This window comes from Citrus sinensis, chromosome 3 (assembly GCF_022201045.2).
Source record: "Citrus sinensis cultivar Valencia sweet orange chromosome 3, DVS_A1.0, whole genome shotgun sequence".
Classification (NCBI taxonomy): domain Eukaryota; kingdom Viridiplantae; phylum Streptophyta; class Magnoliopsida; order Sapindales; family Rutaceae; genus Citrus; species Citrus sinensis.
Genome location: NC_068558.1, coordinates 48,277,015 through 48,302,304, shown reverse-complemented (window position 1 = coordinate 48,302,304; position 25,290 = coordinate 48,277,015). Strand labels below are relative to the sequence as shown.

General features: G+C 33.9%; 2 protein-coding genes across 4 annotated transcripts; both read left to right on the top strand.

The window, feature by feature from the left end:
- The first annotated feature begins 7,868 nt into the window (after nt 1-7,868).
- LOC127898602 (jasmonoyl--L-amino acid synthetase JAR4-like) lies at nt 7,869-12,200 on the top strand. Of its 2 annotated transcripts, none has more exons than XM_052437759.1 (5): nt 7,869-8,264; nt 8,932-9,230; nt 9,317-9,418; nt 9,641-10,443; nt 11,579-12,200. In XM_052437759.1, exons 2-5 carry the CDS (start codon nt 8,938-8,940, stop codon nt 12,118-12,120), a joined length of 1,740 nt encoding a protein of 579 aa, XP_052293719.1. In that variant the 5' UTR covers nt 7,869-8,264; nt 8,932-8,937; the 3' UTR covers nt 12,121-12,200. The 2 variants fall into 2 exon arrangements, with proteins under 2 accessions (XP_052293719.1, XP_052293718.1); XM_052437758.1 differs by lacking the exon at nt 7,869-8,264 and adding an exon at nt 8,583-8,745.
- An 8,064-nt stretch (nt 12,201-20,264) lies between these two features.
- On the top strand, nt 20,265-25,018 carry LOC102612120 (protein ENHANCED DISEASE RESISTANCE 4-like). Of its 2 annotated transcripts, XM_006491177.4 has the most exons (6): nt 20,265-20,895; nt 21,057-21,193; nt 21,491-23,783; nt 24,096-24,156; nt 24,253-24,476; nt 24,618-25,018. In XM_006491177.4, the coding sequence occupies exons 2-6, from the start codon at nt 21,079-21,081 to the stop codon at nt 24,670-24,672; spliced, it is 2,748 nt and encodes a 915-aa protein (XP_006491240.2). In that variant the 5' UTR covers nt 20,265-20,895; nt 21,057-21,078; the 3' UTR covers nt 24,673-25,018. The 2 variants fall into 2 exon arrangements, with proteins under 2 accessions (XP_006491240.2, XP_052293495.1); XM_052437535.1 differs by having other exon boundaries at nt 20,266-21,193.
- The last annotated feature ends 272 nt before the right edge of the window (nt 25,019-25,290 follow it).

The window sequence follows — 25,290 nt, the reverse complement described above, 5'->3', positions numbered from 1 at the left end:
TGTTGAATTGAGGGAAGCTCATTGGTCCATAGTGTGAGCTAGTATAAATATAGTGGCCCATCACATCAATACTAAAAGACATATTAGGCTTTCTTTAGAGAGAGTAAGACGAACTTTAAAACTTATTATGTTTGAGGTTAGCCTGATGATCCCTGCTTGAATGTTCTTATGATCAAGAGAGTTTCTGCTATTAAAGAGTCATATAGAAATAGTCCTTAATGTTTTTATTTCTTAAAACACGTGGCATCACTTTATTGCTGCATTAACTTACAACAAATAGTTGAAAGGCGTGTTAATGCCTAGCGAGGAAAAAAAAAAATGTGTTATTGAAACCCAGATGGGGCATCCAGTAGATTCGATTGTGCAAAGCAAAAGAAGTACTAAAAGTAGGAAATTAGATATTGATGACTTTTTGACTTTTGCACTCGATTTTCTTATGGGTTCTCATTCATTTCGCTCCATCAATATATTGGACATATGGCACTCGCATATGGGGTAAGTGGGTATCCTCCCCAAAAATTCCAGCACCCATGCCTGCAACTTTTCTGGTATTTTTGGCACCGACATACAAAGCAGTTGCCTTTCGTTGGTATCAACTAAATTATAATTTACAAGTTCAAATCCCCCATGATTGTTTCGAAGCCAAATGTGTATGCCGTAATACAAAACTTGGTATATTATATTGTAGACAGCCCTATTCCCATTTTGTATCACCTTTTAGTAGTTCATTTGCTGTCATTTAAGGTTATAAATGTGTGAACCACTTGGGCTTAGCCCAAGTGGCCGGAGCCCCTCCCTCACAAATGTGAGGAAAGGGATTCGAGCCTCCGCAGTCGCATTGTAGGGGTTTAATTTAAATATTCTTCCTTGGAGCCCTTGAGCTCGAGTGAAGACAGTCTTTCTTCCAGGATGGGAGTTTGACATCCCTCGAATATTTGAGAGGGTTAAAAATCTGAGCGGTGTCATATCAGCATTCATATCAATTGGGCTCAGTATAAATATATGATTGTACATATCAATTATACCCTCATGTAATATGAGTTGTAATTTGAACTGTAATTTGAGCAATAGTCTCATGTAATCATAAAAAAAAAAAAGGTTAGAAATGTGTGAGAAAAGTATCGCATGCAAGTTTCATCCTCTTCTAAAGAAAGTCTTTAAGAGTTTTAAGCGAAGGACGAATCACGTGATCTTCATTTGTACTGGTTTAATCATTTAAACACACTTATAAATTTTCAAATAGACTAATTATCGAAGCATGGTAAGTGATAGGCTGCATCCCGATCCTGCCTCAACCGCACTTGGCAAATCTTAGGAGTAGCTTTGATGTTAATTTAAATTTCATGAATAATCATTAAAATGTTCCAACTTTTGTTTTCTCTTGCTAGGATTGAGGTGAGATTTATCGTTAGGGTATTTTTGCTCTTAAATCACTTTCAGAGAATAAAATTACAGCAGGTGACGTGATTTCACAATTGGCGACCCAGTAAAAGTCTCTCTCTTATGTAAAAATTCTCCATCATGCATTGTCAAAGGTTTTTATCGTACAATACACATGCGTTTAAAATCCGGGAGCCTATAAATTAGGATAAAAATAAATTGAAACAAAAATTACTTCACTTGTCGAATAATTAGATCTTGCTTGAAAGTCATAATTGTAAAATATTTGGTAAATACTTGTAACTACGACTTTTAATTCAATATGATTTTATCTAATAATTATTTTATAGAAGAACTTATAATATACCTTTATTTATTTTTAAGAAAATATTATTTAAAAATTACACCTTATTAATTCTTTCAAAAATATTATTTAAAAATTATATTTACCAAACATAATTAATTAACTTTTGTTTCATATTATTTTTACATCTCGGAATAAGGATCAGAAACTAAGTAAATCTTTTACCATTCTTTTATTAATTAAACATGTATAGTAGAATCTCGATAAATTTAATAGCTATACGACTATGAAAACGGTTATTAATTTAGTGAATATTAATATATTGATAAGTTAATCATTATTAATATATAAAAATGACATCACATTCATAATAGGAAATTTTAATGAATTATACAAATAGTATAATTAGAGAATGAAATGATTTTGTTATGCTATATGATACAATTCTAATTTAATATTAATTGAGTGAATTAGTCATTTGATAATCCTTGGTTGGATTGCATGGCTGGATCATAATTACGTGGTGACTTATCACATAAAGACCTTTTAGAGGCAATGTATTAAGATAGTCTATCTATTATTTCTCTTAATATGGCATATGAAACACAACAATAGCTTCTTATCTGAAAGGTATAAAAAAGTAATAATGACCGATGAAATATGTAAAGCATTATGCCAGTGCAGCAAAGAAAATCATAGATCTACCATATGTTTTTAGTTTCAAAATGCCTGCTTCCTAGAAAAATGAGGCACGAGGTTTAGAGATATCTCCGATTTTAACCTTGCCTTAGTTGCAAAGCAGGAGTGAAGGCTGATTTAGCATCCACATTCTTCAGTTGCCGGAATCCTAAAAGCTAGATACTTTAGGCAATCTCATTTTTTGGATGCTACGCCTGGATCAAATCCATCTTTCACATGGCGAAGCATTTTGTGGGGTAAGAAAGTTATTCGATAGGCGACTGCGTGGATAGTAGGAAGTGGAGACAAAATTCAGGTTTGTTCAAGTAATTGGACTCCTAGGCCAAAGAATTTCATGCCGATTTTTAATTCATCTTTGCCAGTAGACACAAAGGTAGTGGATTTAATCAATTCAGATCATAAATGGAATGAAAGCTTGATAAACCAACATTTTAAGTGGATGATGCTAAAGTAATTAGAAGGATCCCATTATCAAGTGAGCCCGAAGTGCATGAGATGCTTTGGCATTATCATAAAAAGGGACATTATTCAAACAAGAGTGGTTATTAGCTGGCTCTCAAACTCATAATTATGGATGATAAGAAACACGTATGCCATAATTAGCTGGCTCTCGTGTGTGTGTGTGTATATATATTGTACTTATCTAGTGTGGGTAACCTTATTTATTTTTCATGCAGACACTCTTTAAACTCGTGGGATTTAAGAGAGTTAGTTTTTAACTCTTTAAAACCGCATGGTTTTATAGTTCATCTAATAACTAATTCTTTTTAATTGCAGAGTTTAAAAATGTGTCCGTATTTAAAAAAATATGGGTGTCCGCACCCCTGAGAATAATTTCATATATATATATATATATATATATATATATATATATATATATATATATATATATTCATCATCTAAGTGGCTAAAAATGTGAGTTTATCAATATTGATCACATATATAGACTGCTAAGAGGTAGCAAACTTATTAAGTAATAGAAAGGGTAGCAAACTTATGAAGTACAAAGAAAAATTTCAAACTTTATTTTGCTCACTCCTTAGTTAAGAAGGCTTTTAAGGAACATGGAATCTGTTGTTTGGCTGGCAAGTTTCCAAATTAATGTAATGTTACTACTTACTATTTTCTCATCTCAATGAATGAAAGTATGACATTCTTAAACCAACAAAATAATAATAATAACAACATCAACAAGAATAAATAAAATAAAATAAAACAGACAAAACGAACTAGCAATCAACTTTTCGCCGATACTACCGCAAATCATGTATCTATTAAAGTTTAATAATTATTACTTCATACAATGACCCACCAAAGGTTCGGCCATTTCTATTCCGCTCCATTTTTTTCCCCGGTTTTAATTAAATACACCGAATTTTGAACCAAGGTATGTAAATGAAATTTATATTAGTTATTATGATTACGGAATAATGTCACCCGGTTGTGCCAAAATCTTCTAATATCCTCACTCTTCTCAATTCCAATTTTCTGAAGGGTAGCCTTCCTCTTCCCTCTTCTTTTTCCCCCAAATTAATTCTGTTGTTGCGTTACTAAATATTTAATGGATTGTTACAACTTTTTATTGAAAGAGTAACCCCTAAATACGAGTGCGCATGCAATATCTTAAACAAAGACTCGCTCTTCAAACATACATACTCGTCTTCTTCCCGGTTCTTCTTGCCAATAGACTCTGTCATGCCATTTGTGTTTCATTGAATCACGGCTGGTCAGGTGGTTGCCAAAGGCTGCCTGGTCATCGATTGAATGACGAGACTAAATTGTCGGTCTAAGCTTATCATCTGTTATGTGTTTTGCAGGCATTCTTTACGTGAGGCTTTTAACAGATGATTGATGCAATATGTGTTTTTCACATATATATATATATATTTACTTAGATTTCGCCGTAAAATATGAGTCATTTTTGTACGATATTTTATCTTAACTCAAATTTTTTAAAATTGGGGTTAGCAACTGATAAACTCGATTGGCGTAAGACGTAACAGCTTTTTTTTTTTTAAATAAAATAAATAAATAATGTAAAGAAATTTATTACGAACGTGAAACCAAAATTAAACTTAATTATAATTTCCATAATAACGATGCTCACCAATTCTCTTTTTGTCCGACAAATAACGATTATCGAAAAATATTTATCTGGGCATCTACCTTGTTGCCCTCTATGAAAGTAACGAGTTTCATTTATTAATAATAAACTAAAAATAAGTCAATTTTTGGTCTAATTCAGTCGATTGTTTTTTAATATTATCATTTTTAATTTTTTTTCTCCTGAGTAACCTTTTAATGCATATCTCCTGATAGACGTTAATATGTTGTTTTTTTTTTTTAATTTTTTTAAAACTTTTATTATTTGTTTTTGGGTGTGTGTATATATATATTTATTGAGAAGATTTGTTTTTGGGTATATGAAATTGAAGAAACCAGCTCATGATTGACGCTCATGATTGACTAATCAGCAATCACCTTGTTTTTATAAAACTACATGTCACATGGCTATAGTTATGGGCAAGCAAAGCATCATCCATAATGCCTCTTCTTGCCATTTACCGTGAGTGATTATAAAAAGCGGCAAAGCCTTTGATCTTATCCGTCGATTTCAAAAATAATTGAAATATGATTTACGGTGCACCTTAAAACATATTATTGCATTAGATGCGGATTATTTTTTTAATTTAGAGAAAGACAAGGTTCACAGGTTGGACAAGTACTGAATATAAGGATATCCAAAAGGAGAAAAAAGTATACTATTAAATTACAAAACTTCCAAAGTCCATCTTTATCAATACAAAACAAAGTTGAACGAGAAAAATGGCCACAAAAATATTTTAATATCTTTGTCCTTTTCAAATGAAAGTATAAAATTGTTTATTCTCTAAGCTCGTATGAATGCAATTAACATTGTTTTAGATGAATGCATATAATAAGCAAAACTGAAAAAGCATATTCAGTAACAATGCTACACGCAAGTCTACTTAGTTTTATATTTGAAAAGTTTATAATTTTATAAGATCTGTGCTTATAATTTAAGATTGACCTTGGTTAATTGTTTGCCTTAATACGAAAAACAAGAAAAAATAAATAAAAGGAAAATATTAACTGTGGAAACGCCAATTTAAATAGACAAAATTAGTATAATTTTTTGAATTAGAAAAATGATACACGCACCAAAATTTTGTTAAACTTAATCTATTAATAGTTTTTTAGGCGATGGCTGCATGATGGATTATCATCTAATTTTTTTTAATATATTGATATATATTACAATCATATCTCTATTGATATTTATAATAAAAAAAGATTAATCGGGGACTCTCCTTAATAATTTTATTATGACACAATCTAAAATTCGACTCTCATTTAACACTCGAGGAACATCTAATCTACCTCAAAGATCATGTGGATTGTCATCTAATTTTAGATTGATTTTAATGAAAAACGTTAATAATTTTTGTAAATGGAATCTCGGTTCACACGTCAGTGTTATTTTGATTATTATAATTTACAAATATATTATATGATTAGATGTCTATAAATATAGCTTAAAAAAAACATTGTGCTCTCTTAATATCAAGGGAGTTGAGCCATTTTAAACAATATTCAAGTATATTATATCGATATCATTTCGTTCAATAAAAAAAAAAAAACACAAATTGTCCTTTGTGAAAATGAAATTCAATCAATATATTGACGGGGACAAATTAACCGAACATTCCAAGAAGCGGTACTTGACTTTTATGAGCATTTCGTTTAATCTAAGCACTTAAAAGAAGAAGAAAAAAAACGCAATTGCTAAAATTCATGAACCAGTATTTATTAATTATTGACCAAACCAACCAATTTCGAGATTTGTTTTTTTGAAGAAAATAAATTGAATGTGTTGTTATCAATAAAACATCATGGTGCCGCTAAAATAAATGCAATTGACCCGTTGCTACAGCCGTGGCCTCCACTAGGCAGCTACCACGTTCTCGCAAGGCACAAAATTCCACAACCTTGTACTGCAATCAACGACGCCATTATTAGTCACCATTCCAATTTCCAAATCAAAACATCACGAATGGATATTTCACCATCCCCATGAAATTTTCTACATTCCTATAGGCTTCAATTTCGTAATGTGGGCGATTGATCAAAGTGTTTTGTTGACTCGGGCATGCTTAGATTGTTTTCTAGAGGTTTAAAAATAATTTTAAAAGATTTTAAAAAATTTAATTTTAGTGTTTAGTAAAAAAAAATATTTAGACATTATTTTCGGTAAAATTACTTCATCCTACGATTTTGGAAAAGTGTAAATTTTCAAAATTTAATTTTAAAAATCACATTTATTCTTAATACAATTTCATATTTATTATAAAAATCTAAAGTTATCCTTATTAATTAGGAAATAAAGTCATTAACTTTAAAGAAATTATTATTATTACCAATTATGTTGTGATAACAAAATAAAAAATAAAATTAATAATATAAAATATTTATTTTTATTACCAATTATTATACGTTCATGATAAAAAAAATATTTTATATATATTTTTAAATCACATTTATTCAATATTGTGTCTAATTCAGTTATTTACTTTCTTATAGTAGTTTACCAATAAAATTTACCAGATGTATATGATTGTTTTTCAGACCTCAACAATATTTTTAAAAATAATTTTTATCAAATATTTAATTGATTCTCTTCACAACATATTATTTATATAGAATAACTAATAATAATTATTTTAAAAACTACAACCCTTAGCAAGATCCTTGTTCAAAATTCTAACATCATATTAACGGTGGCTCAATATTATTGTTATTATCATCATCATCATCTAATTTCTTTTTTGGAATTTAAAAGAAAAGAAAAGAAAAAAAAAAAGTAACCTCACTTCCTTTGGTTAAATGCAAAATTACTTGATGAAGTAAACTGAAAACTCTCACATCAGTTAAAAGGCAAGCATTTATTGAGATTTATAATCTTTTGCTTTGATTTATCATATAACCTTCAACGAGATGGGATAATGTATTTATTAGATAAATTACTATATTAATTGTGTGACTCAGATGCCACACCACCAGTTAGAGATTTAATTATTGAGATATCTGAGGGTAGAAGCTCATATTAGGAATCAGAGTACCTTTACTGCGTGAGACCCACGTAAAATCTGCCTTTAAGCAGCATCTTTTTCAACCTCCCTGTTTGCATCTCACAGGTAAAGCCAGATATAGAAATAGAAGGAAGGTCAGGATTGTCATTTTATAGACGTAACAAAGTCCTAATAATCTCTTTTTTTTTTTTTTTTAATCTCTTGTGATAAGAAAGTCCCACTAATCTAATCTTATCTTCGAGTCATTGGGTGAATAAACAACGGGCAAAATCGGTATTTCGCAAAAAGCCGACGGCACGCATGAGGTAATGCGGGGCGTCGGCGGGATCTTGCACGCTTATATATTGTGTGTGTGAGACTGTGAGTGTATATATATATTGCAGAGCCAAAGAGAATCTTCGCCCATCATATCCTCAGTCACCACCACCAAAGCCAATAGAAGCACCATCAGGCATCAGACAATTGCCTATATTATTATTTTTTATTTAATTTTAAAAGCAAAGCCCACCTTCATCCATCTGGCTCTCCCGTCTCATCATATTTTTGGTCAATTTATTCAAGAAAAATATCAAACGAACACACACTCAACGCATTGAAGTCGGTGAAAATCTTAACGTCATTCACTGAACCTCGTCGAAAATTGAGTCCACTCTCTCTCTGTATATAGAAAATAAAAATAAAAACAAAAACAACGTTACTGACTCGTAAAGCTTGCTCCTCTTCTCTCCCTGTGACTGTTAGACTATTTCTCTCACTCTCTGCGACTGCAGGTATTTTGTTTATTTTTCATTTCCATGAAAGCGACGTTGTTCTTGTTGATCAGCTTTCCAAGTTCTTGAAATGAAATTTTTCCTCTTCCGTATTCTTTTTAAGAAATCAGCTTTCTGTTTGTTGTAAATTTGTAATAAACAGTCATTTGTTGTATGCACCGAGTATATTTATTCGCTGTTATTTTATTATATGATCTTTGCTGAAAGTTTTTTACAATTCGAGTGTAATCTCCAAGCTCTGGAGTTCAGTTTGATTTCGAGCTTTCAGCGGCCTTTTTTTTTTTTTTTTAAATTTTCCAGCAACTGCGTCCATTTTTAATTGTTCAAATTCAATTACCTTTCATAAGAATAATTTTCGTACAAAGTTAAAGAGAGTTGACAGAGTTGACTATAGCTCAATAAATACTAAAACTTCAAAGCTTCATTTCCTCTTCGTCGTCGGTTTTGAAAACAATCGGCTATGCGATTGACTCTTGGCTCGGTGAGGCTTTTTATTTTTTTTCCCCTTTTTTCCTCTCAAAATTTCAACCTCATCCATCCATTTATAGCAAATTTGGCAATCAATCTCTTTTTCAGCACGAGGAGCTTATATATATGTATATATATATATATATATATTTTTAAAATATGTAATTAATCTCTCTGATTGGTATTTTGTTTGCTGCAGCTGAAAATGTTAGAAAAGATGGAGACAGTGGATGTAGACGAATTGATAGAGGAATTCGAAACGATCACAAAGGACGCGGAGAGAATTCAAAGAGAGACTCTGAGGAAGATTTTGGAAGAAAACGCATCGGCTGAGTACTTGCAAAATCTCGGCCTCAATGGACGAACCGATCCCGAAAGTTTCAAGTCTTGTGTTCCACTTGTCACTCATGAGGACTTGCAGCCTTATATTCAGAGAATTATAGATGGTGATATTTCACCAATCCTCACTGGCAAGCCCATTACGACTATATCACGGAGGCATGTAATCTATATGTTTCTTTAGTCAAAGAGAGGTTTTTGAATCTGACAATTTTATTAATTTTATGTATTTTGTGTTGTTGCAGTTCTGGGACGACTCAAGGAAAGCCCAAATTTCTACCCTTTAATGATGAATTGATGGAAACCACCCTGCAGATTTTTCGAACTTCCTACGCCTTTAGAAACAGGTACTTGTGTGATTTTATTTATTTATATATATTTTTTCAAAGAAGAATCTTATTCCTTTTCTGCTATGTTTCAAAAGTTTTATTTTTGTTCTAGTATCAAATAAGAACCTATTGCTAGATGGTAGATAATACAATAAAGCTATAAATTTTTTCAATTTAGCTTGATTGAAAAGCTTATTATCTCTAGTTGATGAAGAGGGTGGTGGTATTATTTATGTGCAGAGAATTCCCAATTGGGAAAGGAAAGGCCTTACAGTTTATATACGGCAGCAAGCAATCTAAAACTAAGGGGGGTCTGAATGCTGGAACTGCTACTACAAATGTCTATCGCAGTTCAACATTTAAAGCAGAAATGAAGGCGATGCAGTCACAATGTTGTAGCCCTGATGAAGTAATCTTTGGTCCTGATTTCCACCAATCATTATACTGCCATCTCCTATGTGGGCTGATCTTCAGGGAAGAGATTCAACTTGTATTCTCAACCTTTGCCCATAGTCTTGTTCATGCTTTTCGGACATTTGAGCTCGTTTGGGAAGAGCTATGTGATGATATAAGGGAAGGGGTTCTTTCCAGCAGAATCACTGTCCCTTCAATCAGGGCGGCTATGTCAAAAATTCTCAAGCCAAATCCTGAATTGGCCGATTTGATCCATAAAAAATGCTCAGGATTGAGTAATTGGTATGGGTTAATACCTGAGCTTTTTCCTAATGCGAAGTACCTGTCTGGAATCATGACTGGGTCAATGGAGCATTATCTGAAAAAGTTGAGGCACTATGCAGGGGACCTTCCTCTTATGAGCGCTGATTATGGTTCTTCTGAGGGGTGGATTGGAGCAAATGTGAATCCAAGTTTGCCCCCAGAGTTGGCTACGTTTGCTGTGCTTCCTAATATCGGATATTTTGAGTTCATTCCTCAGAGGTTGGGGAATCTTGAGAGCCAAGTTCTTTGCATAGAACCCAAGCCAGTAGGATTGACTGAAGTCAAAGTTGGGGAAGAGTATGAGATCATTGTCACCAATGTTGCAGGTATGAAAATGTCTTACACGAATAATTTCTTAATCGCAAATTGATAATTAAGTATTCATGTTCCAACCAATGCAATGCAGGAACTTTGATAAATCACTAGTTATATTGTCTATTGTGCAGTTAATTAATTGTTGATACTTGATACCTTGAGTCATTGTATTGGATTTTGATGCCTTTGTCTATTTGCTAGTAGCCATTTAATGGAATTTTCTTTGCTATAATTGCTCACCATGTGAGCGTAGGGCTCTATGCATCGGTTATTGGATTACAGAGTACACATTAACTGATCTTTTTTTGTACTCATTTCTAGCTTTTATTAGGTGTTTGCTGGCTCCTTAATGTTCCCCATTTAAGTTGCAGGATCACTCTTCTCAAGAATTCCCATATGTGGTCTGCCATAAATTCACTATCTTATTCTTTTGAAAAATGAAACTTCATATTTGGTAATTAGCTACTATTTGTCTGCGAATGCAGAAGCAGTCTTCTGAAGGAGACAAGTATAATTTTGTTCAATGTATTTGCTGCTGCCCTGCAAGATATTATACAGATTACCATTATGTAAAGTGATGGCTGTCTCTTTAATTCTATAAGGTTTCAAATTGTCATATTTGTTGTTTGACTAAATACATGAATGAATAATACTATCTGTTCATTTAATATATGACAATCCTCTGGATCCCAGGAGTGGGTGAACGATTGAGGTGGTAAATTTGTCTCATTGCAAAAAAATTGAGTTGGGACATGTGAATCAGACCTAGCTGTGCTCATCCATTATTAAGAAATTACAAACCTAATCATATTAATATTAAGTGTGATGGGTACTCAATGAGAAAGTCTTGTATTTTAGTTGTTGGCAGCTCAATCCTGGGTCTGTATGTAGTGCTAGTTTGCAAATTTTCAAACATTTAGTTTTGACGTAGTCTATTTTCCTGCAATGCACTTGCATAATTTGCATGTAAGTACATATGTATGTGTCTAACTCTGATTTCTCCAATTTAAAAAAAAAAAAGGGAAAATTTATTTCTTGATCCCACACTGAAGTTGTGCTATCTTAATGTGATAAGACTAGTATGTAGGCCTTTGGAATATGATCATAAAACATAAAATCTTTTGTTCTTTGAATGTTAATCTGCAGGTTTGTATCGGTACCGGCTAGGGGATGTGGTGAAGGTTATGGGCTTCCATAATTCAACCCCAGAACTCAAATTTATTTGCAGGAGGAACCTATTGCTAACCATAAACATTGACAAGAACACTGAGAAGGATTTGCAGCTATCTGTCGACGAAGCTGCCCAGCTTTTAGCTGAAGAAAAACAAGAAGTAGTTGACTTTACGAGTCATGTTGATTTGTCAACAGATCCTGGTCACTATGTGATCTTCTGGGAAGTCAGTGGTGAAGTCAATGACGAGGTCTTGAAAGAATGCTGCAATTGTTTGGATCGTTCCTTTGTCGACGCAGGTTATGTCAGTGCACGCAAGGTCAATGCCATAGGGCCGCTCGAACTCCGAGTTGTTTTGAAGGGCACCTTCCAACAGATTTTAGATCATTACCTTGGATTGGGAGCTGCTCTTAGTCAGTTTAAAACCCCTAGGTGCGTTGGACCTACCAACAAGACTGTGTTGCAAATCTTATGTAATAACATTGGTAAGAGCTACTTTAGTACTGCTTACGGGTAATTGTAAGAAACTTGCAAATCTGATCATCTTTTTATAGGTATTGAAATCTTTTCTGGGTCCCTTGGTCTCTTGATCGTCAATTGTGTAATCTACTTTCACATCCTCAATTCCTCGTGTAAGACTGCCATTGCTAAGAATTAAGAAGATATACACTATACAAGATTATACTAAAATTAAGAATTGCCGGCTTATGGCAATTTTGAATTGAACGAACGGGTTATGTCCCCTTTCTTTTACATCCAACGTGGCTATTGCGTCTGTATATGAATATTATAATACACATCGTTGTCATAGATAATGATTTGAGAAGAAAATTATTTGACAATTTCAAATTGATATATTTCTCTTATGAGATGTTCAAACTTAAAAGATAATATTATTTAAAAACCCAAAAAAAAAAAAGAATATAATCTTTAAATATTTGTCAATTCAGTCCACTTGGTTTTGCCATGTCATCTCTCATTTTCGCCTTTAGTAATCCCATGAAAATGGGATGTAGTTAATCCTCCCCTCCACTATACCTGGCGGTTGACTAGAGAAACCAATTGGGAACTTTCTCCACTAGTCAAGTGAGATCTTTTACTTTATAATTTGCGTTCTAATAATTACTTCATGAGCAATTTAGAGTGGGTTATTAGATTCATAAGATATTGGGTGATATTTGATAATGTGAAAATTCATTTCAAAATGGGACACATATTATTTATTAATTTAATGCTCTTACAATGTCATACTCCTCCATACACATAACATGTGCCACACAAATTTCATCAATGAATATTTTTAATTATAAGCAAGAATGATAATATTGCTGATAAAAGAGCTTTTTATTTTTTATTCTCTTATATATATGCCAATGCACAAATTATAGATAAAGTTAGTTCCAGAAACTTACATAATTTTTCTTACCAATTAAATTAAATTAAATCCCGTATAGAATCTTTTACTTGGACAATGGAAAGAATTTAGATTTAGTGTTAAATAGAAAGTTTCATGGTATTGTGAATGGTAGTCATTAGATTAGAAATAATATGTAACAATACCTTAATTATACACTATTGTAAATGCATGCATGGCAGGGTATTATAAAATACTCATATTTTTTTTATCCAAATTCCTATAACAATCTTTTTTTTTTACTTTAATATTTAAAATATCATTTTCAAATGCAGATGCTCTCATTTAAGAAAAAAATAAAAAATGAGATTTTTTTTCATTTAAAGATGCCCGAATTAGATAACGACTCGATGGTTAAATACTGAATAAATTTGTTTACGGTGAAAAGCTTGCTTTAAAAGTCACATAACATCTAAATTGTTTTATCACATTCTTAAAAAGCATATACTACTTCGGTGCAATTATGACTTAAAACTAATCAGATGCGATAATGCAAACTTAGTCAAATCTCTAGAGGAGGCACCTATTGCATGAAAAGGCAATTTTATCCCCAAAATACTTGCCTAATCAGTTTCCTACGCTGGTGGACAAATTAGGGTTTTCACAATCAGATTTGTTTTCTAAGTTGGCCAGCTGAAATTAAAGACACGTGGTAAAGAGAATCTCTGTAGTTGTACACAAAGCGAAATGTCTGTTTGTCGAGCCGCATTGGCAAATCTTGAAGGCAATCTTGTCACTCCCAGAGAAATCTCAAGGCCAACCAAGATGACAAAAAATTCAGAAAGGACAGAAATTGAAGCAGAGGAAGCATCAATGGCCACATGGGATTGTGGCAGCCCATTATATGATTCATATGAACTGGTCTCGCTTGATCATCTCATCCAACGCCATCTAATGGTAATCCCATCTCTCGGCCGATCAAAGAGGCTCAGCTCCAACTATTACTATCAGTACGATGTACAGGACACCAGCTCTTTAGCTGTTACCAGAGGTAATTCATCGTCTTCTATAATGAGCACGTTTAGTGAATTTGTGGGCAGCAAGTTGTCGAAGAGGAAAGACAAGCAAAAGCTGTCGAAAAATGTACTCTCCAGCTTGTGTTATAGATTTGCTTTCCCGAAAAAATAGGAGCCCGAGAAATGAAACAGCAGGTAATTGCTTTAACTTACTTATATATTCTCAAATCAGTGTGTCATACCTCTATATTTGGTGAACATGATCATAATTCTAATGTTATCGTTAAATGTGATCTTGATCGGTGCTCGGTCTGAAGTATATTTTGATTAATGATGATTTGCTTTGGATTGACCTTTTCCTATTCTTGTGATGTGCAGGCATGCCATTACGGCACAGCGGCCTGGCTTCAGTGGAAAGAGCCAACTCATCTGGGCAAGCAAGTAAATCATATGCGAATTTTTTTTTTTTGCTAATTATTAATCACTTTCAGTGACTTTTAGAAATTAAATTATAAACAATTTGTAAGAGGAATCAAGACTTTCAAAGTTGTTAAATCGAATTGCCGAGTGGAGTAGCTGTTTTACATTATGAGAAAATAATGTCGCTCATGATGAGTCAAATATAAATATTATCAATCTGGACATATTCATCTAGATTTCTTTTCCTTTCTCTTTTTTATTGTTCCCGAAAAATTTCACCATTTCGCTGCTGGCGAACATTGAGGCAAAAACTGTTAAATACTCGCTCAGTGTTAACGCGGCTCGCAATAATTCATGTGCAAGTGTTAATAATTCACCAGATGTGCTCAGGTTTGTATTAAATTCTTGGTATAGAAATAAAAACTGTAATCAAGAAATAACTATTAATATTGTGTGATAGTATGATTATTAAATAATATTTTTTGATAAAAATAGTTAAGATTTTATTGATTTTACATCATACAAACGTGCGATGAAATTAACTTAACTTCTAAATCACAATTGCAAGCGTATGCTAAGTGCTTGATGAGGATATTGAATCTATATTTTAAAAAATATTTTATTTACTAATAAACCATAAACTTGAATTACGATTTTAGTCATTGGACAAGACAATAAAACTAAAGAAAATAATTTAATCCATCTGCTCTTCTTTCAACACCCGCCTGTAACGTGCCTGCAATTTCGAGTAATGAAGCCAAACAAAATAGAAATGCTTATTCAAGATTAGATTAGACACATTGAGACAAGCTTCAATGCGCAGTAGAATTAAGCGCCAAGCGGATTACAAATTGAAGCTTGTCTGCAAAATAAACATTCCACCAACACAAGATGATGCCTGGTTCTAAAGTAGATGAAACCAAACAAAAAATTCATTTTCAACAAAGACTTTTATAGGTTTTTAAATTTGATTTTGGTTTTGATTCGTTATGATCACAAGCAAATTGACAATAACTACCTGTTTATTTAAATTTGATTTTGGCTTTGATTTGTTATTGCATGCATATAGGCAATTTATTGGAACACGTCTGGGTGTATTGTTAACAAAAAAATTCAAACAAAATTTTAAATCAAATTGTTAATTTATGAGAATAATTGTTAATTCATATTAATCTTTCTAGTGATAGTAAGCTTTTTTTTACCTAAAAAAATTGTTGTACGATATGAGCAAATTGTTTTCTCTATATGTTTGATGAAAGATAATAAATACACCCCTTTTGTTTGTTTACTAATGTAGATCTGTTGTACATGCAATGTGGTTGTTCGTAACTTTTTTAAAGACTTAGATTACGTTTGGCACGCAAAATTAAATTAGATGACTATAAGAATAAGATTGGATTATGTTGAATTGAATTAGGCTGGATTATATATAGTGATGTCTTATGTTTAGGATGATATAGTATTAATATCATATTAAACTATGTTAAATTAAATATAAGTAAAGTTACATAATATTTAATTAGACCTATTAAATATATTTAAATTATATATTTTTATATATGATGTATATTTTGCCTATCAAATAAAATATTATTAAAACAATTAAATATAAAATTAATCATTTATCAAATGTTAATGTTTTACATAATATTCAAATGATAAATGGGATGTTTCTTAATAATAATTTTGTCAATACATATAATATACTATTAATTATTTATTCTAATATTAAATATTAATACAAATAAATAAATGAAAGAAGATGTCATAGGTAAAATAAAAATAAATTACTTAATTTTTATGGAACCATGAATAAAAATAATTAATTAATTAATTAATTAATAACAATACATAAATAAATGAAGAAATAAAAAGAAATCATAAAAGGACAAACATGCTTAGTCTAATTGTCCTTAAGCCCATGTGAAAATTAGGATATCTAATCCTATAACTTAACATAATCTAAGTGAGTTTGCCAAACACGTGATTCGATATTTTATCCAAAAATTAGTTCAATCCCACACTTTGTCATGCTCCCAAACATGGCCTTAAGTTCTTATTTGCTTTGAATTGACTTAGAATGATTTAAGCTTTTCTCTTTATTGTTTGTAATTGAATTTTATGTTTTAAAGACTTAAATTCGGCTTGGATTTTGTCATTTTGACTTGATTTTTGCCTTTTTTTTTTTAAGTTTTTGTTAATTTAACTTTGTCGTAACCCGAAATTGCAACTCAATTTGTTGTAACCCGAAATTGCAACCCAAACCAAATTACAATCCAAACCGTAATTGCACCTAAAATTATAATTCGAACCAAAATAACTTTTCAAAATACAAAAATGGGGGGGGGGGGGGGGGTCGATAAGAACTTTAGTGGGGCGTTGGAAGCCGCCGCAATTGTACGAACAACCTTCGGCGCCAGAGACGAAGCCTTTCAAGTTTGTATGGGCCTCACAGAAGAAATATCTGCAATTGTGCCCAAGCAAGTAACTATTAGCTCAACAGATTTTTCTGTTTGCTGCAAGCTAGTTCTGAGTTCTGACGCTTGGATATGCCGACGTGGAGCTTTTGGTCAAAAGGGGTCCTCCCCTAATCTCTATTTCCTTTTCGCAAACACATGAAAATGGGTATGTGCTACGTACTCTCTCTCTGGACTCTGGAGTCCGGAATCTTATGTACGTAATGGCTAGGAGTACTCAAGTAGAAGCTAAGCACATTATGTAAAATAAAATTACTTGAAAAGCCAAAACATAATATAAATCAAGGAGCTTGCTAACTTACAGATTCTGTAAGTTACAGCTCACTCACAAATTTGGTTGTGGGTCCCACTCGGGCCCACAACCAAACACTATTTAACACTATTCATGTGAGGCCTGTTACTTACAGAATCTGTAAGTTAGCCCTCTCCTATAAAATCAATTACTTTACAGTTTCAGAATCTTCAGTCCTTTCCAGCTCATACTTGAGAAACTGTTAATTTTTAACACCACGTACGGACTCAAATATTAGCAAATAAAAAAAAAAAAATCAGCCTAGCAATATGAATTTTTTTTTTTTGATTACATGAGACTATTGCTCAGATTACAACTCATATACATGAGACTATTACTGATATTTACAAATTAGACTATTACTGGGACCAACTGACATCAATACTAATGGAGCTCTGCCCAGATTTTAACCCTCACAAATATTCGAGGGATGTCTACTCCTCACTTATGGGTAATGGAGAAGACTACCTTCACTCAAATTAATTGAAGAAGGAAATACCCCCACAATGCTTTTGTGGGGGTTGGGGGTTCGAACTGCTGCCCTCCAAGTTGGAGGGCAGCAGCCCTGGCCACTCGGTCTAGCAATATGAATTGGAGTGCACGGACATTATTGACTTTCAATTGAAAATTCTTTATATGTTTCTTGAAAATATCCCTAAGCAATCCCTCTAATACTTGCCCTTGACTCATAAATATTTCTTCCTCATTAACTTGTCACCTTACCGGTTGTCTGTACGTTTAGTACGATTTTTTTTTTTTTTGAGGGGATACGTTTACGATTTTGACATAAACAAAATCAACGTGTAATTCTAAATATATGCTGCCATTTTTGTCAACTCTGTTATTATTATTATTATTTTTTAAAAGTTTTTATCTAACAGCAACTAGTTCCTTGATATTACTTAAATTTAATCAACATCTAATTAGAGGTGGCCAGTGGGCCGGACGGCACGAGACATGGCACAGGCACGACACGTGTCCGTACAGCATGAGCACGATTCGGTAGAGCACGTGGTACGTCACAACACGCACATGGATTGGGCCGGACTATAATTTTACTCACGTGGGTCTTAAAAAGCACGGCATGCGAAAAAATACGTTTCATTTTTTAATGAAAGTAAACTTAAAATTTTATGATTTTATAAATAACTTGAAATTGAATCTTTTAATATATTTTATTAGTTCAAATTTTTTAAATTTATTTAATTCTTAGTTTCAAAAAAATTATAATTGATTTATGTTTATAATTTATTAAATAAATAATTGATATCATAATTTAATAAATAAAAATAAAAATATCATGATTTTATAATATATGTATTAATATTATTATAAACTATGATATATGACTCTACGTAATTCTAAGTTAATAATTAAGTTAACCCTTTAAAAAATTATTATTCTTGTTGTTGTTAAGTACTGAAAAAGAATTCTAATACCATAAAATTAAACTTATTAACTAATATTATATTCTCTTATTATTATTATTATTTAATATGAACTTGAGTTTTAAATTTTTTATTATATTAAATTTGAATAAAGGCACATGAATCCAAAGAAGTATGTGTTTTTTTTTAAATAAAAAAAGAAAAGAGTTTAGAGGGCTTTTTTTTTTTTCCCACGGCCCGAGCATGAATACACGTAGGTTTCCTTTAATGAGCCTGGGCCGACACGGCATAGCCGGTTATGTATGTGATGAGATATTCGGTTTGATGTTGCATTTGACAAAGTCAACACGTTACTTTTATCAAAATCAATGCATCAATCATCATCATGAATTTGTAATGAGATTCTAAATTTCAGATTGATTTGTGATTTAATCGTTTTTTTGGAAGAATGCTCAAATTTTGTCTAATATTTCTGAAGTAGTGGCCAAGAAAAATCACAGCTAACAACGAAGTAGTCAACCAAATGGGTGGCCAACTAAGGAAAATCCTTTCACCCTCAAAATTGTGCCAATTTCAATCTGTCGGTGACGGAATTAATTGCACAAACACTAATCACAGAAGTTACGTGGTGGTGGTGCATTAGCATTAAGTTAATACGTCGATTCGGAAACATAAAAATTTCAGTGCGGTAACAGAACCAATAAAATGAAAAAATGAAAAAATGAAAAAATGAAAAAAAAAATCAGACACGTTCAATTTATCATTCAGCAGCGCAGCAGCAAGGGAAATGGGGTCGATGAATTGATGTTTGATGTGTGAGAGTTAAAAAGGGGAAGCAATAAATAAAGAAATAAGACTGCAGTAGAAATTAGTGTGTGGTGAGGAGCAGCGAATCACATAGAGACTGGTCACAACTCGTAACTCGAACTGAGGGTTGTCAGTCTGTCCATTATTTTTCTTTTCTTTTTCCATACGGCTTTCCCTTCTTTTCACAACGGCCAAAACTCGGCTTTTCTCTCTCCAGTCGCTAACAATAATCCTGTAAAAAGCAAAATTGCGGAATTCATCGACTAAAGCTAAAGCAAACGATTTCAGATACAATAACATAACATAATTTATAAAAATAAAAAATAAAAAAAAATCAAAGAATATCAACAAAAGCCCGTTAGCCACTTTTTTTTCTTCTTTTTTAGTTTGGGATAATAACATGGACGTACCTTGTTTTTTTTTTTTTTAAATAAAAACACAACCAAAGACACAATTTGCTTTTTCATACCACCTAGACCGCAGCCAGTCGTGCCGTCCCTTTCGAATTTTAATTCAAATAAAACTAATAATTTTACTATTTACCACTACATCCCCAGAATTTCTGAAATAAAAAGTCCCAAGACAAGCTGAGTTTTATATATTTCATTTTTATTTGTTAAACCCCTTAATTAATTTATTTGATTGGGAAGAGATAGCAATTAAATAATTAATGTTACCTACAACTTTAGAACATAATTTTAGTCCCATGCTTGGTCAGCACAGCACAGCAGGGGCCTGCCTGTGTCAAAAAGCTAGAAACCGTGTCTTCAATTTTGTCTGTGTGTGTACACACACACACACATATATATATATATATGTCTGAAATTGAAGGACCTTAATGTTATTGGCCCATTCTGGTTTTGGAAGGAGCCGGGAGTCGGTCAATGGCCATTTCGGGGGAGTGGGAAAAGTAAAATTAGTAAATATTTCAACGCGAGAACAGTGTGCCGATTTACTTTACTCCTTTCAAGTTCGGACAGTCGTCGATTCCCAACGAGTACTTATGGTATTCAAAACGACATCGTTGAACCAAATCGTTCAGTAGACGTCGCCGTTTTGGCTTGTTTCTTCATTTTCCTTTTGCCTTCAGATTTCCTCCTAATTGGCACATACACACCTCAAAACATTGGAAAACGATCTGCGGTATCGGCCCTCCTCCGCCCTCTCTCTCTCTCTCTCTCTCTCTCACCAAACTTTTTTAAGTCTCAACAAAACACAACAGAGTACAAACTCAGATTTCTCAGAACACGAACAGCTATCCTGAAACAGAATTTCAGTTTAGTTTTTTTAACAACTCTTCTGGGTTTTTGCTTACGTGTCCCACGTAACTGTCTGCTATTTGCTTCTGCAGCCTCACCACTCACAAACGTTTCATTTCTTCGTTTGGTTCCTGAGAGAGCTGAAGAAAAGAAAAAGAAAAGGATTCTCCACGCTTTCTCTTCGATTTTTTTTTTGTTTTTTACTATTTCAGCATTCAGCTTGAAAAAAAAAAAAAAAAAACAACACTCAATTGATCTCAGCTACCAAATATTCTCCAAGTAACATTTCTTTCTTTTTCAAATTGAACTTGACAGTGATGGGTTTGTTTGATTGTTTGTGCTTATGTAACTTGTATCGTTAAAGGGTTTATTAATTTTCCTTCAATTTTATTTTGTTTTGTTTATTGTTGTTTACTGAGTCGTCGTTTACGATTGAGAAGGTATTTATTGTATGTTGCGAAAATGGCCGAGTCAACCAAATTGAGGTTGGTTAGGTGCCCGAAGTGCGAAAATCTCCTCCCTGAACTTGAAGATTACTCTGTCTATCAGTGTGGTGGTTGCGGTGCTGTTCTTCGAGGTTAGCTTTCTAATTCTTGCAATTGCTTTTGTCATTTCAATTCACCACTTGACACGTGTTGTTTTGTTCATGATTCATGGAATTCTTTTTCCTTATATAAGCTGCTATTTTCCTCCCATTTGGACTATATTATTAGCGAACAATCAGTTGATTAACTAGTACAGCAAAAATACGTATTCAATTTTGTTGCTTGTCTTCTGTTTTCTTTGCTTGCTGCCTAAAGAAGCATTAGTCTTGTTGATATTTCGCACAAAAGATTGTTAACCCTATATCTGAGAGTGGGTCTTTTGCTCTCAGCAAAAAATAAGAAGAGGGAAGCAGACACTTCATCTGAGAAGTCTGAAGAAGAGAGGGTTGGAGAAGTTTCTGTGAAATCACATGATTCTCCGGAAAAGGGAATAGCAGACTTGAGTGATGCTTCTGATACAGATAAGTCAAATCCTGGCTCTTTGAGCCATGAACAAAGGGGTTTGGAGAAGAAGAATGAGGCTGGGTTTGTTGACGGATGTACAAATCAATCAAAGGGTCCAAGTGAGAAATGGGTAGTCGAGAATGGTCTTGATGTGAAAGAAGATGGCAGAGATGAGGCAGCTAATGAAACAGGAAGAGAAGATAGGGATTTGAGTTCCAAAATTGGATATATCGGTGGTTCCCGAAGATCAGGGCAGATGTCAGATTGGCGAAGTGTGGAGAGAGGTGCGGTGGACGGGTTTCCTAGAAATGCAAGAGCTGATGCTGGAGGAGTAAGGTGTTCAACTTTGAATTATTCTGACGAGGGTCCATCAAATCACCCTTCTGATTCTTCGTATGGTTATACTGAGCCATTAAAGAATGGTGTTGGCCTAGATGGGGTTAATCGAGTTCGGTACCATGAACAAGATCGAGCTGAACTTTTGAGGAAGCTAGATGAGCTTAAGGAACAGCTTAGTCGGTCTTGTGATGTGGTCGATAAACCAAAGGAGAAAGTTCCACTTGATGGGAGGATTGCTCCTCCAGATCCATACGTTGGTTCTGATTCTTGGCTTCCACATGGTTCTTTGGGATCAGATAGGGCTTCAATGCCATTTTCTGGGCCTGATAAACATGTTGCAGGACCTACTTATTTCAATCATTGCCCTGAACTATTTCCTTATAAAAATGGTAATGAAATGCCTATGCATGGTTTACGTCCTGGAATGCATAACTCAAATCATGCTCCTCCTTATGGGGATCCTTTTGGATCCCAGGTGCTTAGGAGAGCTCCACCCCAGTTACCCCGTCAGTATCAGCAACCATCTCATCCGTACTTTTCTGGACAATATATCGACCCAAATCATGATCTATTTGAGTCATACCAGCAAAATTCAATGTTTCACCAGCCTTCTTGCTCTTGTTACTATTGTTATAACAAATATCATCAAGTTTCAGCTCCAGTTCAATCCTCTGCTTTTAACAACAGAACAAACAATGCAATGTTGTACCATCATGAAAATCCACGGGCATTTGTTCCACGAGTTCATAATCATAGTGCTGCTGTTCCTCCACTGAATTCCCACGGTCCACAAGTGCACACAAGATGGCCAAGTGACCTAAACTGTGAAATGGGTAATTTTGTTCGTTGCTGCCCTCGAAGGGTTGTGTTAACCAGCAGTGGCCGCCGTTGCCGTCCAATAGCTGGTGGTGCCCCATTTATAGTATGCAACAATTGCTTTGAGCTGCTGCAACTGCCCAAGAGAACTAAGCTTATGGCTAAAGACCAGAAAATATTTCAGTGTGGGACCTGTTCTACAGTAATTGATTTTGATGTGATCAACAAGAAACTTATTCTTTCTGTTCAAGCCGAAACAAAAGGAATCTCTACGGAGGTTAATGGTGGCTCTAATGGGGCAATGAAGGACTATACTTCGCATTCCCTTGGCCGTTTGGACAGGGTTAATGCAAATTTCTCTTCGGATGATTATGATAATTCTGGTTATGACTTTCAGGCAATGGATAGAGAGCCTGCTTCATCAACAGACCAATTCCTGGACTCTGGCAAGCCTCCAGAGACGCACAGCCTTCGTTCATCAACTCCCAGTATCTCTGAGGATGAACATAGTCCAGAAGTTTTAATAACTCCAAGAGAGGTCACACACTCAACTCAACAGCCAACTAAAGCCACCCAATCTACACCTCCCCCTGGTTCACCTCTTCAAGAACATTTTGATTACTCTTCCAGTAATCATGTGGTGAACCGATTTGCAAAGGGAAACCGAAGTAGTCGCTCAGATCAAGAGAAGGTGATTACAAATAAGGTTACCGCCCGACAAAATTCATTAAAAGAGGCATCACTGGCAACTGAGATGGAGGTATCCTTGAATGAGTATTCTAATGCTGGGATGTCTCAAGATTCAGGGGATGCTACCAGAGAAGATGATCTGCCAAAGAACCACAAAACAAGTGAGTCATTTTTTGCAAACATTATCAAGAAGAGCTTCAAAGATTTATCCAGATCTAATCAAACACAAGAGCGTGGCAACAGTAATGTTTCAGTCAATGGGCAGTTCATACCAGATCGTTTGGTTAAGAAGGCTGAGAAGTTGGCAGGACCAATTCATCCCGGTCAATATTGGTAATTCACGCAAACATGCTATAAATAATTCTTCTTAACTGGCATGCCATAAATTATATTTATCTTTAATATGTAGGTGTTATTTCCTGTGCAATGGACCTATGTGTTTGATTGTGGTATATATTGATCCTAGTTAAATTTTACAAATTCAGCCTTTTGAACAATGCTTTATTTGGGGAAACTGAAGTACATATTTTTTTTAATAATAAATTTATTTATTTATTTTTTTTTTTGGTGAGCTCATGGATTGAGCAGTTTACTCTGTGGTATTTCTGTTCTATTAATGGCTTTTTTGTTCGCTGTCTGAACCAGGTATGATTTCCGAGGTGGATTTTGGGGTGTCATGGGTGGGCCTTGTCTTGGCATAATTCCTGTAAGTTCAACTTAGTCTAATATTAATATGGATATATTAGTGTTTGGTTATCTTTACTCCCTCACTTATTTGGGAAACATTGTCGTTTCTCTGCAGCCATTCATTGAAGAACTAAACTACCCCATGCCAGAGAACTGCGCTGGTGGAAATACAAGTGTTTTTGTGAATGGAAGAGAACTTCACCAGAAGGACTTGGATTTGCTTGCAAGTAGAGGACTTCCAACTGCCCGGGATAGATCTTACATCATTGAGATATCTGGGAGAGTCTTTGATGAGGATACTGGAGAAGAACTAGATAGTCTTGGCAAGCTTGCACCAACGTAAGAGCCAATTTTCAGTTCCTTTTGTTTAGCTGATTGCCTTGACTAGTAAATTTTGCAATTATTTGTTTTAACGCAGTCAATGAATTTTGGATAGCTGCATTATATTTATATGAAGTACTAACTTCAAATTTTGAGCAGAGTTGAGAAGGTAAAGCATGGATTTGGGATGAAAGTCCCACGGGTGGCTGCTTAGTGGAATTTGGAAGCCTACGAGGATCCAATGTTGATTTAGGAGATATTGAGCCGTCACATTTAGAGTAACATGGCGGACGAGTCTAGCGCTGGAATATGAGATGCTGGATGCTGGGTATTTTCTAAATATATAGAAAGATTTATTGTGAATTTTAATGCTTGATCCATTTTAGGGTATTCGGTTGTTATTGTTGCACCGCACATTCAAAATGGTTAGTGTGCTAAATTTTTGTCTATATATGTCAAGTTTGTAATTTTTCCCAGGCATGCTCATTGTTGCTTGTATGGTTTGTCATTCTTATTTTCAAGTATTATATAATATAATTAATTGGGCTTCTTCTAAGAGATATTCAGCTTATAAAATGTTTTAGATTGATTTTCGATTTATATTACACAACGCTTTGGTCGGGATTATGGTTTGTCATGGATTTGGGATTCCCGGCCCGGCACCTAGCAGATGATGGTCCGAATATCTACGAGGCAATTATTGGATTATCTACCCACACGGATAAGGTGCAGAAGGAAGGACAAGTACTTGCACTTGGAATGGTGGGCCCCTTATTTCTTTTTTTGAGGTCCCCATGGGTTTTGAGTGGGCCTCGTTGGTGGACTCAAGTCC